The sequence below is a fragment of the Mycteria americana genome, chromosome 4, assembly GCF_035582795.1.
Source record: "Mycteria americana isolate JAX WOST 10 ecotype Jacksonville Zoo and Gardens chromosome 4, USCA_MyAme_1.0, whole genome shotgun sequence".
Taxonomy (NCBI): domain Eukaryota; kingdom Metazoa; phylum Chordata; class Aves; order Ciconiiformes; family Ciconiidae; genus Mycteria; species Mycteria americana.
The window spans coordinates 77,310,933-77,325,821 of NC_134368.1; the positions used below are offsets into that span (position 1 = coordinate 77,310,933).

Genomic DNA, 14,889 nt, shown 5'->3' on the forward strand with positions numbered 1-14,889 from the left:
CTAGAATGGTGGTTCTTTCCTGGAAATGAAAGTCAAAATGTTTGTTTCCAGCTGTTGAAACATTCAGAAAAATAAATACCACAATAGATTTGATAAAAGGGAGAAATTTTGCATTGGAAAAATGGCATTTTTGTGCAAGTTGTATTTTAATTTAGTACTTCTGTCTCTGCAGAGAAGCTAGCTTTACTGTATTTCATTATTGTTTGGGGTTTTTTTTAATTTATTTCTGCGAGGTGCTTGGTCCTCATCTATTAAAACATATAAGCACATTAGTTTAAAGTGTATCTATTTTTTCTGCTGAATTAGTAAGATTACCTGCTTGATTAAAATTAAGTGTATCTTCAAGTATTTTCTGAGTTAAACTCAGAATCAGAATCACTGTCAAACTTGAGACAGTATAAATCCTATAGAATTTTTTTTTTTCCTAAATTTGAAAGATGAGGCTTCCATTATTTTTCAGTTCTTTCTGTCAATGGAGGTAATGAATAATGCGAGTTTTAATGATCAAATTGTCATTAGCATGATGAAAAGAGAAAGAATAAATGCATGTAAAATTTGAAAAACTGCTTAATCTACTCTGAAAGCCAACTATAAGGGAAAAAAACTTCAAGATACATTGCTTTGTATGCACAGGACTATATCCTCCTTCGTTGGTTACCACCACCACCAGCACCCCCCCGTTATCAAGCACTAGAGTTGCATTTTACAATTGGAATTTCAATTTTAGTTTTGCCCAAAATCTAAATCAGTGATGTTCAACAACTCTTTAATCTGACCCTGTTCCATCCACTTCCAATGACCGCGTTACCTTACGACCATCACGAAAGTGAATTCGAGGCTGTGTGTAAAAACTAGGTGAGATCCACCCTCTTCCCTGGCATCCAAATTTATCTTTAAGTCATAACTCCAATTTCTTAGCTGTGCAGGGTGCCCTTTCACTGAGTGACCAGTGTTTTCCGAAAAGCCTTCTTGTCAATAGCAATACTGTGTGGCACCTCTCTTCTTTGATACCAAGTACAAATATTCATCCCAGAGTAGCTGACAGCAGTATGGATTGAGCTATTTCTATTGGTGCACTACATGTAGATGGTAGTAAAGCATTACTGTGGAAGGGAAAATATTTAACTTGAGAGTTTTAGATTGCCTCTGGGTAGATATTCTCTTCTCTTGCCAGCTGCTTCTGCTATCCTAGAACCTCCCTGCAAGAGGGAACAAAGCATGTAGCCATGTATAATGCAAGAAAAGGCGGGCACGTTGCCACTTGGAGCTGTTTCTGCTCTACATTTCTGACTGACTACTTAACATGGTTGGAGCTACAAAGGAGAGATAAAATGGCATTTTCAATGTTATGTACAAATACTGACTGGTACTCAGACACGGGTCTGAAACACCGACCTGTGTACGATATATTCCATTCCAAAGCAGTGTCACATCACAAGAGGGTGTTAATCATGCACATTTAGTTAAGATATTTGCTTTATCTATGAGCATACCTCAAAAGGGCCTTAAGGTAATATACAGCTATCAGCCCACATGAAGGAGACACAGTATCTTCCGAGCACTGGGGAGTGCAGTTGCTGTGCCATACTTGGCACAAGTAAAGCACGCAACTGTAGTGGTGTATATGGAAGGACAAGAGATGACTGAGGAGCTCTGTAGTGAATTTAGAATGCCTGAGAATCCTTTAAAAACAAAAAGACAGCCTCTGGGACTCCACTGGCCAGCAGTGCTTAGGAGGAAGACATCCTGGTCAGGTGCAATGACAGGAAAATAGTTTCCGCTCCCGCTCTCTGAAATGAGGGAGTTGAGTTGCCTTTTCATGATACTTTCAGAGTGGATGGAAAGGAATTACATTTTTTGAATTGGGTGGATGAAAGAGAATTAGTTTACAGGTTCATTTTCAAATGTCCTGAGAAAAGCACCCAGCTTTCTATGATGCCAAGGCCTAGCTTTTCGTGGAGATGATTCTGAGTATGCATGCGTGCCTGCCAGTGCCACAGCAGAGGTGGCAAGAGAAGTGCCACTATGGCCGTTTCTAACTAGTAACACCTAACCACATGTGCCAGGACTCCTTAACATCCCAAATGGCTTCTGAAATTTGGAAGAAGTAGAAGATGTTAATGTGCCGTTGCCTTGTCCCAGTCTGCCTTGTCCCAACGGGATCAAGCCCTGTTACAGATTTCCGCTTTCCCTGTCATTGGCTTGACTTTTGAGCTTAAGGAAGCAGTAATGAGAGGGAGCCAGAGACCTTGTTTCTCTCGTTCTTTCCCACCACGGTAGTAAACTGACCATCCAGTTAGCTCCACAGCAGCTAGTGGGAAAACTGGTATCAGGGGAGAAGCATTCTGCTTAGGAATCTAGGGTCTCAGTACTTCAGTGTATCAAGAAACAAGACTCATTTTCTTCTGATCCCTCACTTCACACAGAGGGCTTGTAAGAATGCTTATGAGAGGCTAATGAGAGGCTGCGGGTGCATTTTGTCCTTTAACATGCATGCTGCAAAATGATCACTTGTGAGGTAGTTCTTAGGCAAATTGAAAATAGACCACTTAAGAAGGTGAAAGGTGGGTGGAAAGTGGGCTAGGCTACAGGAAAAAGTTATGGGAATAGTAAGGGATGACAAAGAATGTGAAATGGATGGATTTCTTCTCGTGGAGAGTAATAAGAAGTCACTTGATTTTCATTGATTGGAACCTGCATTTTCACTCGAGAATTGTTTTTACCGAACTGCAGAATTTCAGCAGCCCTCTCAGAAAAATGTGCCCATCTTTGGTGCAGACAGAATAATGTCGCAATGAACCGTAGACGCATCTACTTTTTCTGTCTGCCTATAATGATAGCTTCTAATCCTAGGAACCTCCTATGTGGAGAAAAAGAGCTGTGGGACAGGCCCTGGCTCCCTCTGTCTTACTTGCCCATATGTAAGAAGACCAGATATATGATAATAAAAGTGAGCTTTCTGTCAACAGATGTTTAGGAATTTTGCTTCTAAGCCCTCGGGGAATGTTTGTGTGAATATTGTATAGACATTGTCTCAATGCTGGCTTAATAGTTGGTTTAAAAAGAGAAAAGTGTTCTTTCCAAAATGAAACAAGGGCTCATATTTGTGTTGCTTGTGCAATAACTCCAGATGCTCATTAAGAGCTTAACACTCTTTGTGCTGGGATTAAGCTCCCCCAGCAGAGGCAGGAAAGGGGGATTGCGTTGCTGCAGCCACGCTGAACAACTTGAGTTCACGCACCTCAGCAACTTCGGTCAACAGGAAGACTGAAGTTCCCTGCTACTCTCTGGTAAAACTTGCAGCTATTTGGGGCCAGATTTTTTACCGTTCGCAGTATTTCGTTGCTCTTCATAGAATCCTTCTTGCAAAAATAATGCTTCTGGGTGGTGGAAACCAATGATTTCACCCAAATTCTAAATGTTTTTCAGGAACGCTTGAGGTACATACAGGATGAAACTTTTGAAGAAATCTATACCTGTCCTTGGTCTTTGGCTTTAAATTGTATCTAAACATGTGAATATCAGATAGTCATGTCTCTAATGGTTTGTTTCATGCATACAGCTGCAGATATTTCCACTCGTTGCGTTGTACATGCAGTACTTAAATAATTTGTGGATTAAATGCAGTTCTGCGTGAGAGTGACCATCTTCTTGCCTCTTGTAAATCAACAATACCTTTTTCATAGTATGGTTAAGGCATGGGTTTATCTAGGAAGAGGGTCAAACCATAGTTTCGACATCCACATATAACACTAGATGCTCACTTTTCCTTAAGGCAGCCCTACAAGATCTGTCCAGGAATCGGGTTTGGGGGGCTGGAGGAGAGGATCTGTGTTGCTGTACAGATTCAGCAAGTACAGGCTTCTGTCTGCAGGCCCATGCCGTGTCCCTCAGGGAAGGATGCCCACTTGTCACAGGGTGTGCCCTCAGGTGGAGGGAACAGGGAAAGATCAGATCCCTCTAGTCAGGATAATGGCCTACAATTAAATGGCCATGTAAATAAAAATAAATCTTAGATTAAATGTTTGCCTTAGTAGTTGTTCTAACTTGGCCTTCACCCAGCTTCCAAGTGTTACCATTTATATGGAAGTATGGTATTTCTCTGAGTTTTCAGTTTTCTTTAACCTTCTCTCTTGTCTTTTGCAACGCCATTTTTACGCCTCAAGACCTGATGTATACATAATGCTTCTGGCTATTACATCATAAAGTAGAAAGAAGAACAGTGATACTATCTTCCCATTTTTAACCCTCAATCAAACTTTTGTTGCTGCATTCATTTCAGAATGCCTCAGCATTAAAACAAGTACATGGGGGTTTTTTGTGGGTTTGTTATGTTTTGGTTTTAGTCTGGTTGCAAACCTTGTGTACAGCCTCATTTCTTGTACAGCTTGGTTTTTTTCCTTTTTCTTATTCAGCCCCACAAAAGTAAGTGCAAAAGCTTCGATTTCTGCAGCATCCAGCACCTGAAGGACCCGTCCTGTACCTCTGTTCCATAACAGCTCTTTTTTTTCCACTCCACATTATCTCTTTTGTTCTCTGCTTGTACAGAATTTCTTCTATCACTCTCTTACTTCTGTAATTCTCATATTTATTATAAACTCAGTTAAGTGTGATGGTTGCAGTTTGTGTGAGAGGTGAAGAACGAAATTGAAATTGTGTTACCTAATAAACATGTCATGGCAGCAAGTTTCTAATTCTAGTCTTTTAATTTTACATTTGCCTTAACAGAGTAACTGATGTTATAAAATAGAGGGTAAGTTAAATTATCAAAAAGAGGTTGTCAAGTACTGTGGCAAAACTGGCAGTTGCACACGAGATTTGATTTGGCAGGGCTTTGGATGTCTACGCTCTTACTGTCTTATTTCAAATAGACAAACCGCTCAGTTCCATGTGACTGGACCTGAAACTTTGCATGCATTTTCATGTAGAGTTTGAAGCACATGTGTTTGGCAGTGTCTAAAAACCCAAGCAGTTTCAGCTCAGTCATTTACACTGCAAGAAAAAACTCCATGAAAAAGGCTTAAATTGGTAGTAGGCTGGAGAATGAGAAAAATGGTAATATGCTGACACCTGATATTTCTAGTAGTATTACTAGTAATTTGCACGTTTCTGGCTCCACTTTAAGGTGTTAATAAGAAGTTATTATTGTCTCTTTTTTTTTTTTTTCAGTAATGTGCAGTGATAATTATGCTCTTTTCAGGACAGGGTGTGGGCCAACGTGGGAAAGAGTTTAAACTGTGTTATTGCCATGGTGGACAGACTGCTGGAAAAAGACAACATCAGCAACATTAAAGAAGGTGAAAATGACCCTTCAGCAGCAGATTGCAAGGTGTTGCATACAGGTGGTAAGCAACTTTTTTTTTTTTTTTTAATCATTGACTAGAGTAAATAAAAATGGAAAAAAGTCACAGAAAAATTATATAGAGAAGAGTCAATAGTATCCTTGATGAGAGTGCTGATAGCAAGGTTTTGCACAGTTGTAGCCTGGAATGATGGAAGGCTATTTATCAAATTACAGCTCCATTGTGTGCTCAAACTGCTTGCCGTGCTCAATTTTTTGTGTTGCAATGAAAACCTTTAGAAACCACAATGTTTTCCTTTGAAGGCTGATGTAGTTTAATTTATTTTATATTTTACTTGAAATACTATTTTGAGAAAAAAAATTGGAGTGTGTCTTACCCCATAGGAAACCAGTAAGGGAAGGTGAACATTCTGTTTGTGTCATTCGCCTGTAAACCCTTGCACTTTTCTGAAGTGATACACTGATTTTTGTTTGTGATCTGCTAAAATTCATTTTTCCCTGAATACAGTTGTCAATCTGTGTCAATACTGAAGGGTAAGTAGAGTGATTCCATGAGATGATGCAAAGAAAACTTTGTCGACAGCAGGTCCTTGTCACCAAATCTTCTGATCTCCTATGGCTACATTCCTGGTTGCTTTCTCTAAGCATAGATTAGATCTGCTTCATAAGTCTGACGAGACTTTCTGATGTGCAAGTGTGTTGCGACAGATGAAACAGCTCCTTAGTGATAATGGTGGTAGCCCAAATATAAGGAAATCAGAACCAACCCTTGTGCCACTCTTCAGTTAAAAAAACAAGCAAACAAACAAAACCCCCCACAAGCACTTTATTTTATGGAGCTTTGTATAATTTTGGCGCTTTTTTTTTTTAAATTGTGTATTTTATCCTATATTTTCCTTTACATGTTCCCCCCCCCCGATTTTAATGACATCATTTTATATCATGGGTTTTAAAGTTATTAGAACTCATTTGTAATGTCTTTCTTACATAACAAGAATTAAAACTATTTTTTCAGCTGTATATCATTTGTGTAGTACTGGTGAGTTTCATGCAAGAGATTTTAGTCATAGTATTGATTTTAATGCAGCTGCAACATCAGCATTTTTACCAGTATGAGAGATTTGTGCTGGCATCCTGGAATTCTTGTTTTCAGTGGCAGATGTGTTGGACTTGGTTTGGTATGAATAGTCCAGAGACCAGAGTATTTTGCTTCTCTTTGCTTCTCCGCGTTTCTGTCTACCAGACAAGTATCCCTACAATGTTAGAGAGATAGATGATACCATCTTTGTTCTCTAGTGAAGGCTTGTAGGTGCAAAGTATCAACATAGTTTTATCTTTCTACATTTTTCAGACTTTTTTCAGGGGAGAAGGTGCAAATATTCAACAGTGAGGTAGGTGTAGTTGTCAACTTGAAAGGATCTTTACAAAGTGAATCCAAGCATACTGCGTTTGATTAAAAGAACAAAATTAAATATTTTTTCTTGTGCCTAACTCCCTTCTCTTCCCCCTGGTGCTAACAAATTCTCCTGCTATTGTTAGCAGAAATCCAGTATGTTTATTAGAAATGTTTTGCAGGTAAAGTAGTAGCACACTTTCACCCAAACGTCCCCCAAGTTACTGCAGTGCATTTGTGTGTGTATACATAGACAGCATGGACTGGTTTTTGTCTGTATTCCGTAGTTACGGAACAAAACTTCAGATTTTCCCCTCCCTCCCCAGTCTGAAAAAAGTCATGATTTAGGATAATTCTTTTTGGGTGCTTTCCGACATGCTTAGCAACATGAATGTTTACAGATTTGCCTTTACTCTCTTCAACCCCCTGAACGTGTCCCCTGTTATTCTGTATAAGCCATGAAATGTATTTAACCAATCTGTTTGAGTCTTTCATTGTAGTTATAAAAAAGTGTGCTCTTAGCGTTGATTCAGGCTCGCACCCTACAGAGGCAAATGAAACATTGGTTAGAGCTTTTAGTTCACAAAGCCAAAAAAACTTAAAAGTGACTTCCTTTTAAGTACTATAATAAGCAGTCATCAAATAGAATGAAAGGTACCTCTTACTAAGCAATAATGATAATTGTAATGGTTAGAAAATCATAGATGTGTTTCATTCAGATGAGGAGTTGTCTTCTGGAGCTGACAAGCCAAGGACACAAAAAATATCAAGATGTTATGGCACTGGAATAAATTCTTCTCTTTTCCCCTCATTTCAGGGCCTTCCCTATTTCTCTTGAATCAGTACAAGTGCCCTTCTGGGAGAGCAGAGTCAGTGCTTCTGAGAGTTGTGCTGAGTGTTCTGTAACACCCCATCACACGGAAACTGCAGGAGATTTGTAGGGCAGATTGCTTTGTTTTCATGTTCTGCTTTTGGAGGAAGACATCATTTCCTAATGATGTTTTCATGAGAGCATCACGCAGTACCTTTGACAGCTTATAGGACTTTCAAGGTCATGTAGAAATGGAGACATTTTAAAATTGCTTTGTTTTATAGGACTTAGTTAAAAGATGGAGCTTTCTGAAGAACCATCCAGGTGTGTGCCAAAGTTGGTTGCCTAATGGTTTTCAAAACCATTGCTTTTGGGGCCAGAATTTTTCATGCTTGACTTTGCTATGAGAGGGTGGTCCTACATGTTTGTTTTTCTCTGTACCTCCCTCTCTTAAGTTTGAGATGAAGCCCTGAGGATGCACCATGAAGCACCTGCATAGAGGTTGAGTTTTTAAGTTTAGGGTTATAAATTGTGCCTTAATTCTGCTCCATTTTATATTTGAAACCTGGATGTGTGGGTTCATAAATTTTTCCTAGATATAAAATCATACTGTGTTTACATCCATAGATATGTTTCTAGAATTACAGAATTTTATGCTACATACAATTCACAAACATTACATACGTGAAAAGCTTGCCATATTTTGTGATTACATATTATGCCATAATTTGAGCATAATGTCCTTCATTAACACTGCAAATGTATAGGCATAGATAGATCTTTGAGTCTGAAACTGCTTCAGTGCTGGAGTTGATCCTAAGAAAAGTTGTGCTGCTGTTTGTAAGAAAAATGGGGAATACACAGGATTTTGACCAAAACATTGACAAGTATGCTTTAAAGTATGGCATGAAATGTTTGCTTATATTAGTGAACCTGACTGTTTTAATATAAATTGTTTTCTAGCATATAACAATAAAAAAGATGTCAAAGAATGCACACACTCATTTTAAATGGTAGAACATGTTATGACAATAATTTGATGGTTTTGAGCAATAGCATATTCCTGTAACTATAGATGTTGTCATAACATATATTCAGAGCTTCCTAAGATAGGTTTATATTTGCAGTCTCAGTGTTGACATTGCGTGATCTTACTCTTCTTTTCCCAACATGCTTATATTTGTTGTATGGAATCTTCGTAATCAGAAATATCGGTGGCACCTTTCTCTTGTAGTTACCTTTCAACATGAATTATACCTTCCTTAGCCTAACTTTTCATGCAGTCTGACCTTTGAGTGTATTCTTAAGACTGAATTTGAGCTATCAGTTACCAAGGTAACATGCTATGGTTTCATCAGTTGCAGGATTATGATTTCTCTGCAGGATAAATCAGGAAGAGTAGATGGATTTTAAAGGAGAGGGGGGTTTTTTATTCTTTTAACTCTAGGCTGGTTTGCCTTGGAGAACTACTTGACAACATTAAATTCTTTTTATTTTTGCCTTTTCATTTTCCATGGGAGTCAGAAGGTGAAAGCCTGTCCTGCAGCATTAGAGGTGCCAGTGAAACACAGTAGTTTGCTCTTATGCTTACGCAGCCCCTGACAGATCTCCATGTTTAGCTGTGCTGCTAAAAGAAGCTGTTGTTTCCATCTGCTCGTTGTACCACACCATCAGAACCATCACCCAGCCATTCCTCCTCTGGCTCTGTGTGAGTACTCCCTAATTTGCTACATACAAAATCCACCACATTATCACAAACAATTTACGCCGGCAGTGTGATTGCACCTGGATTTTGCCTGAAGTGAATTACGGAATCATAAGCTATGTTGCTGGGCGGATGAATTGGTCAATGGTAACCTTCAGCGCCGGTAGCAAAGAGCACCTGGGGAACGGTACCATATTTCCTAGCTGGAATGAAGGAAAATGTCTGTTCATAGCCACGTTGCTACAGGCATATGTGGGTTAATTTTTCTTGAATAATCTGATACCTCATGGGGAGTCTATAAGTCTAGATTAAACCTTTCTGGTTTTCAGTGCCCTAGGGATGGCCACTGCATCCCTTCAGTGCATCCCTCCCAATGCAGTGCTGGTAGAAATGTGAAATAAAACTGTGTCCTGGTTTTGTTTGCATCTTCAGAAGAAGAGCTTTTACTGTAAGTTATCATTTATTCAGGAAGATGAAAAATTCTCCTTTAGTCTGTGTTCACTCGAGTAGCAGACATAATTTAGTTTGAGGAAACAAAAACACTTCTGAAAAACTTTCTCTTCCCTTCCTTTTCCTCACATTTTTCTTTCCTGTTCTCTCAAGCTTGTCTTTGCATCAACTCTATTTCTGCACTTTTTTTTTTTTCTTTTCCCTCTCACTTTTGTATCATCCTTCTCTTTTTGCTAGGGTCCTTAACTGGGCTATATGTAGCCCAGCATATAAGACAACCTCTTCACCAGTACTTTCTCTAAGTAGTTTAGCTATTGATGGAAGCTGAAAAATGTGTAAGGGAAAGGAAGACTATTTAACTGAATCAACAAACTATTTTTTTAAACAAGACATCAGAATATTTGGTTGCACAACACTTCTAGAGCAAGGTTTATCCATTACTCCTATGTTTTGAATATATTAGATTTCCTTAACTTTATGTCTGTTATTGGCATCGCCTTCTTTTTCTGTTTCCATTGTGACTAAAGCTGCTGAGACACTTGTATATGCATGATTAGATGGTTTCCATTTTCACTATTAATCCATGTAACAGTATAGAAAATCTCAGGTGATTACAATGGAATAATAAACCCCCAAGAATTCAAAATTGTTCTTCTGGACGCCAAAACTGTGCAAAGTAGACTGCTATTACATTAACTGCAGAAATACCAGGAAGATTTATGCAGGTTTTTGGTGTTCCTGTGAGAAATGCTGCAGAATTATGAGCATAAAACCTCATCTGTTCTCAAAGAGCTTAGCCCTCATACTAGAGTTAAACTGAGCTCAAGAGCTGAGTGGCAAGATGAAGTAGGAAGCTGACCTTTTTATGGTGCAAAGTTGAATACATGAACTCTACTAAGTCAGTTTTTAAACCTCCCTTAAAAAAAATTCAGAAGAATGTTCCTATCCTAGGTGAGTAAATTCAGACTCTGTGGGTTAATTATTTCATGCTGTTTGCACTAGTTGTTTTTGAGGTGGTTTCTACTGTTTTGGGTTGGTTGGTTGCTTTTGCTTGCCTTTTTCATTAAGACAATAGAGTTTGTCTGACGTTTGGTTTGTGATGTTAAGACAACTCCTCATTTACATTGTTTGACCTCTATTATTTCAATCCTGTCATAGATTATTTGTGTGTTCAGGTAATAAGGGAATAAGCGATTAGCTACAGTAAAAAGTTAAATTGTGGGTAGCTGCTATTACCTATGTTTCTAGGGCACTCTGCTCCTTTAACAATACGACATTATGCTTTCTTCTGCTTTTAATTCCGTGCTTGGTTTTTAACTTCATACCATTCATTTTTATGAAATTTATGAAATTATGAAATTCATACGAATTTTCATACCATTAACTTCATACCATTTGAGGTGACTCGAGGCCATCAAAGATTTCCACTGATTTTTAGGTGGTGCAGACAGCAGTGACAGAATTGGCTTTTTTCTCTGTTGCCAGGGCAAAAGGAGATAGGAGTGCTATTCCAAAGCCTTAGGGCTTTTTCTGTTTGATTACCAGCACATTTTAATAAGCACTTCAATGGGTCTGATTTTGAAAAGAGCAGGAGATTGCTTTTGTGCCAAACTTTATCAAATTTAGCATGCAGTTAGACATACTGCAACTTGAGTATTAGCACGTAGAAACGACAAGTTGGGTGCTTTGCAGGTCATTTGCCTGTGCAGGCATGTTGATTAAGAGAACATGGGACTGAAGGGCGTTTTCCAGAAACCAAAGGGCAAATCCTGTCATAAACTGAGCTTCCACAACACTCTGTTAGCAATGGAAGCGGAGTGTTTACTCAGTGCTTGTGCTGCACATACTCTTGTGTTTTAATCTTACGCTAACTGCAGTGGTGATACTACTTCTTTTAATTTCATCCTTCCATTTTCCATTTTAATGTTTGGCTTTTATGCCTTGTTTTAGTTTCCTCCCAAAGGTTGACTAGCATGATTTTTTAATTGAGTTTCCTTGCTTCATCAGTAGGCTTTGACTCTTTCGTTTGGATGCTAAATATTCGAAACAGGACAGGCTGCCCTTGCCATTTGAGTGACCTGACAGTCATCCTGTAGTCTCCTTGTTGCTTATGTTCTTGCTCCTAATGTCTTTCTTGAGATGTTTGCTCATTCAGTTAATTCTTCAGTCGTTTTCAAAGGATTTTCTGCTGTGTTGAGGATGTAAATCTTGCAATTTTAACTTCAAAGACATTTGACACCTGAAGTGTCAAACATGTAAGTCCTTGAATGCGTTAGACACAAAAGCAATGATTTGTACTATTCCCTTCCCTAAGTGATTCTACAAAGCTGTCGTCAGTCTCTGTAGGAGTAGAGGTCCTGAGCCATGGCTGCCCCCCTGCACCTTCTTTATAGCAACAACTGATTCTGAGCTGAGTGCCAAGTTTTCTCATGGAGGAGGAGTTGTAGGGCATCTTGCACCTCTCCCAAACTCTTTTGGTTGTGTAAGCAGTGACTCATAACCAAGCAGTATCCTCACGTGTCAGCAACATTGTGGCAAGATAGATCAGGATAATCTAAACCTGAATTTAGACCAGGATTTTAAAGCTCCTTTTACAACTAGTATCTCTTTATGAATTTCATTAATGTTCCATGTTTATCCTTTGCATACAAGACAACTTTATTTTCCAAATTCTACTGAATTTACTTGTAAGCTTCAAAATACAATGCTTTTTTTTGTTTCATAAACTTCAGTTTCACAATGCTTCTCAAGTTTCAAGGAGCAACTTAAAAGCTGCAGTATTTTCTGTAAGTAAATGCTTCTGATGGATATTTGGAGCTTTGTGCATTGTTCATGAATGACCTTGATTTGTATTCTTGCTGGAGTATTTGCAACAGGATATCCTGCATAACAAGTGACATACGACAATTTTAACAGACCGAAGATTGAGCAGCGATATGGATTTTTTTTCTAGAGTGCTCTTTTATGAGACCTCAGTCTGTGATACACCTCTTATTTTGATCTTAACACACTAAACTTGCTTTAAAATAAAAGGACAAACATGAGAATATACTAGTCCATTCATAAAGACTCTGTTTTCAAGAAACAATGCAATCCCTCTTTTAGATTTGCTAACTAGCTCCACCTTCTGGGGATTGGACATCCTTACTAATTGTGAACAAGAATTTTCAGTGTAAGCAAGAAGTAATGATTGTTATGGATGACAATCACATGAGGGTATAGTTTTATCTTCTTTCCTTTTGGCAACTACAATTCTCTTTATATTCTATAATAAAATAATTTATCTTTCCTTAGTCATTAGGGTAAGGTTTCCTACAAACTTACAATCTTTATTGTTTTCTACAAAGCAAAATATATATGTAAGTAAAGCACTGTATTCTTTGGGATATTAAATACTCGGTAGGATTTATTTTTAGTATATTTAGCGTGAATGCCCTTTAATGAAAAAATGGCCTTGAGAATCTCAAATCTTTGAATTCCTTCCTAATGCCACTATTACTGACAAAAATTACTGATGTTAGTAAGTTGGTATTCCAAACATGTAGTCTCCCCCAAAAAACCCTTGTGAAAAAATGATCTTGAAGCTACTACAAGGTATGTGCAAAATAATTTGGAAAATCATAATAGAAGATAGTTATCCGTTGTTTACTGCCAACCTGGAAGGCTGCATGAAGAAGAATCCACTTACATTTGTTCTGGGTGCAGTATCATTCAATATTTTCATTACTGACTTGGCTTATGAAATATGGATGATGCTTATAAAATTTGCAGATGCTTAAAGCTGGGAGAGGCTTTAAGCACCATAGGAGCAGGATTAGAATGGATCTTGATGAAATGGAGCACTGAAATATTAGGATGCAGTTCAGTAAGGACAAGTACAAAGTTATGTTCCTAAAGAAGCAGAAATACACAGTGCGGATTGACTGCTTCAGTGGCAGCTCAGTAGAAACAGATCTAAGTGTTACGTGACTTGTGGCCAGTACGTGACCCCCTCTCGTATGAAAAAGAGCGTCAGTAAAGCTCTTTAGCCCTATCCACGTAACCTGAAATTGTAATAGCAGGTTCACAAAGTGTGGCTAGTTCTAGAAATCCAGCTTTTTCCCTCTTGCCCTGGCTGTCGGTGTACTTGCAAGACCCTTGGCTGTGCCTGTATCCAGCTCTGCTGTCCCATGGAAGTGGGACAGCTGTCTATTAGCTGTACCCTCAGGTCTACTTTAAAGTGGCCAGGTGTGATCTTTTTCATTATTTGCTCAAGTCAGAAGCAGCCAACAAACTCTATTCTTATCACATACAACCCTGTTCACTGGTTTAGTATGCATTACTTCTTTTAATCTCATTCTACTCCAGTTGCTTTCCTTGGCATTTATTTATTGATTAATTTAATAAATTACTGTAATTTAAGACTAGAGAGGAGAGTTTAGATTGTCTGGTCTGTCTAGTCTGACTTACAGTATGTCACACCGTGTTGTCTACCTTATTTCTAAATTTGACTTTGTCTCGCAGCAGCCTCTGGCCTTTGGTGGTTCTTTTGCTTTTATTCCCTAGAATAAACATCCCCGTTAGTACATGTTATTTTCTCCTCGTGAAGAGGGGAAATCAAGTTGCTGCTCAGCCTTTTTCATAGGCTTAAGGAGATTAAACTCTAAATCTTGGTAGCTCTTCTCTGCAAGCTCTCCATTTTTTTCAGCAGTCTCTTTAAAACGTGTACACCAGACCTTGGCACGCGGTGTATCAGTACTCTCTTAGTCAATGGCATGTATAAAATCACCTCTTTTTGCTGGAGCATGAAACTGGGGATGGCTTATGTTCTGTTTTGTTCACGATGGCTCTATCTTCATAACTGCTGTTTTCCAGGGAACAGTTCTTCTGTCTGTATTACTCACACTTAAATATGTATGACTGTGTTAAAACACACATTGTCTGACTACAAAGACATTATTTGCCAGGGAACCCAAGTTGCTCTCTGTGACTGCTCTGTCCTTGTTCCTGTTTCCTCTATCCTGCACCTTATTTTTTTGCAGTTTCTCCTGGCTTTCAAAGTTCTCTCCAGTCTTCTTGGCTGCAGTTTTATTCATTTACATATTTTTCTGGAGCATAGCCAAATTGACTTTGCAACAGGCAGCTGTCTTCCTGCCTAAAGAACTTCTTCAGTGCTCAGGAGTCTTTCGTTGGCCTGACTCAGAATGTTACCTGAAACAACGTGCTGTTATCTTCCACCTACTTACAAT

At 38.6% G+C, this 14,889-nt stretch overlaps 1 protein-coding gene across 10 annotated transcripts in view; it reads left to right on the forward strand.

The window, feature by feature from the left end:
- The window catches only part of INPP4B (inositol polyphosphate-4-phosphatase type II B), a 370,055-nt gene that overhangs the window by 261,492 nt on the left and 93,674 nt on the right, over positions 1–14,889 (forward strand). For 9 of the 10 annotated variants that reach the window (XM_075501000.1, XM_075501002.1, XM_075500995.1 and 6 more), the window contains one exon: positions 5,201–5,345. In XM_075501000.1, the coding sequence (XP_075357115.1) occupies positions 5,201–5,345 (145 nt within the window). The remainder of the gene's footprint in view (positions 1–5,200; positions 5,346–14,889) is intronic. The other variant, XM_075501001.1, reaches the window with a different exon arrangement.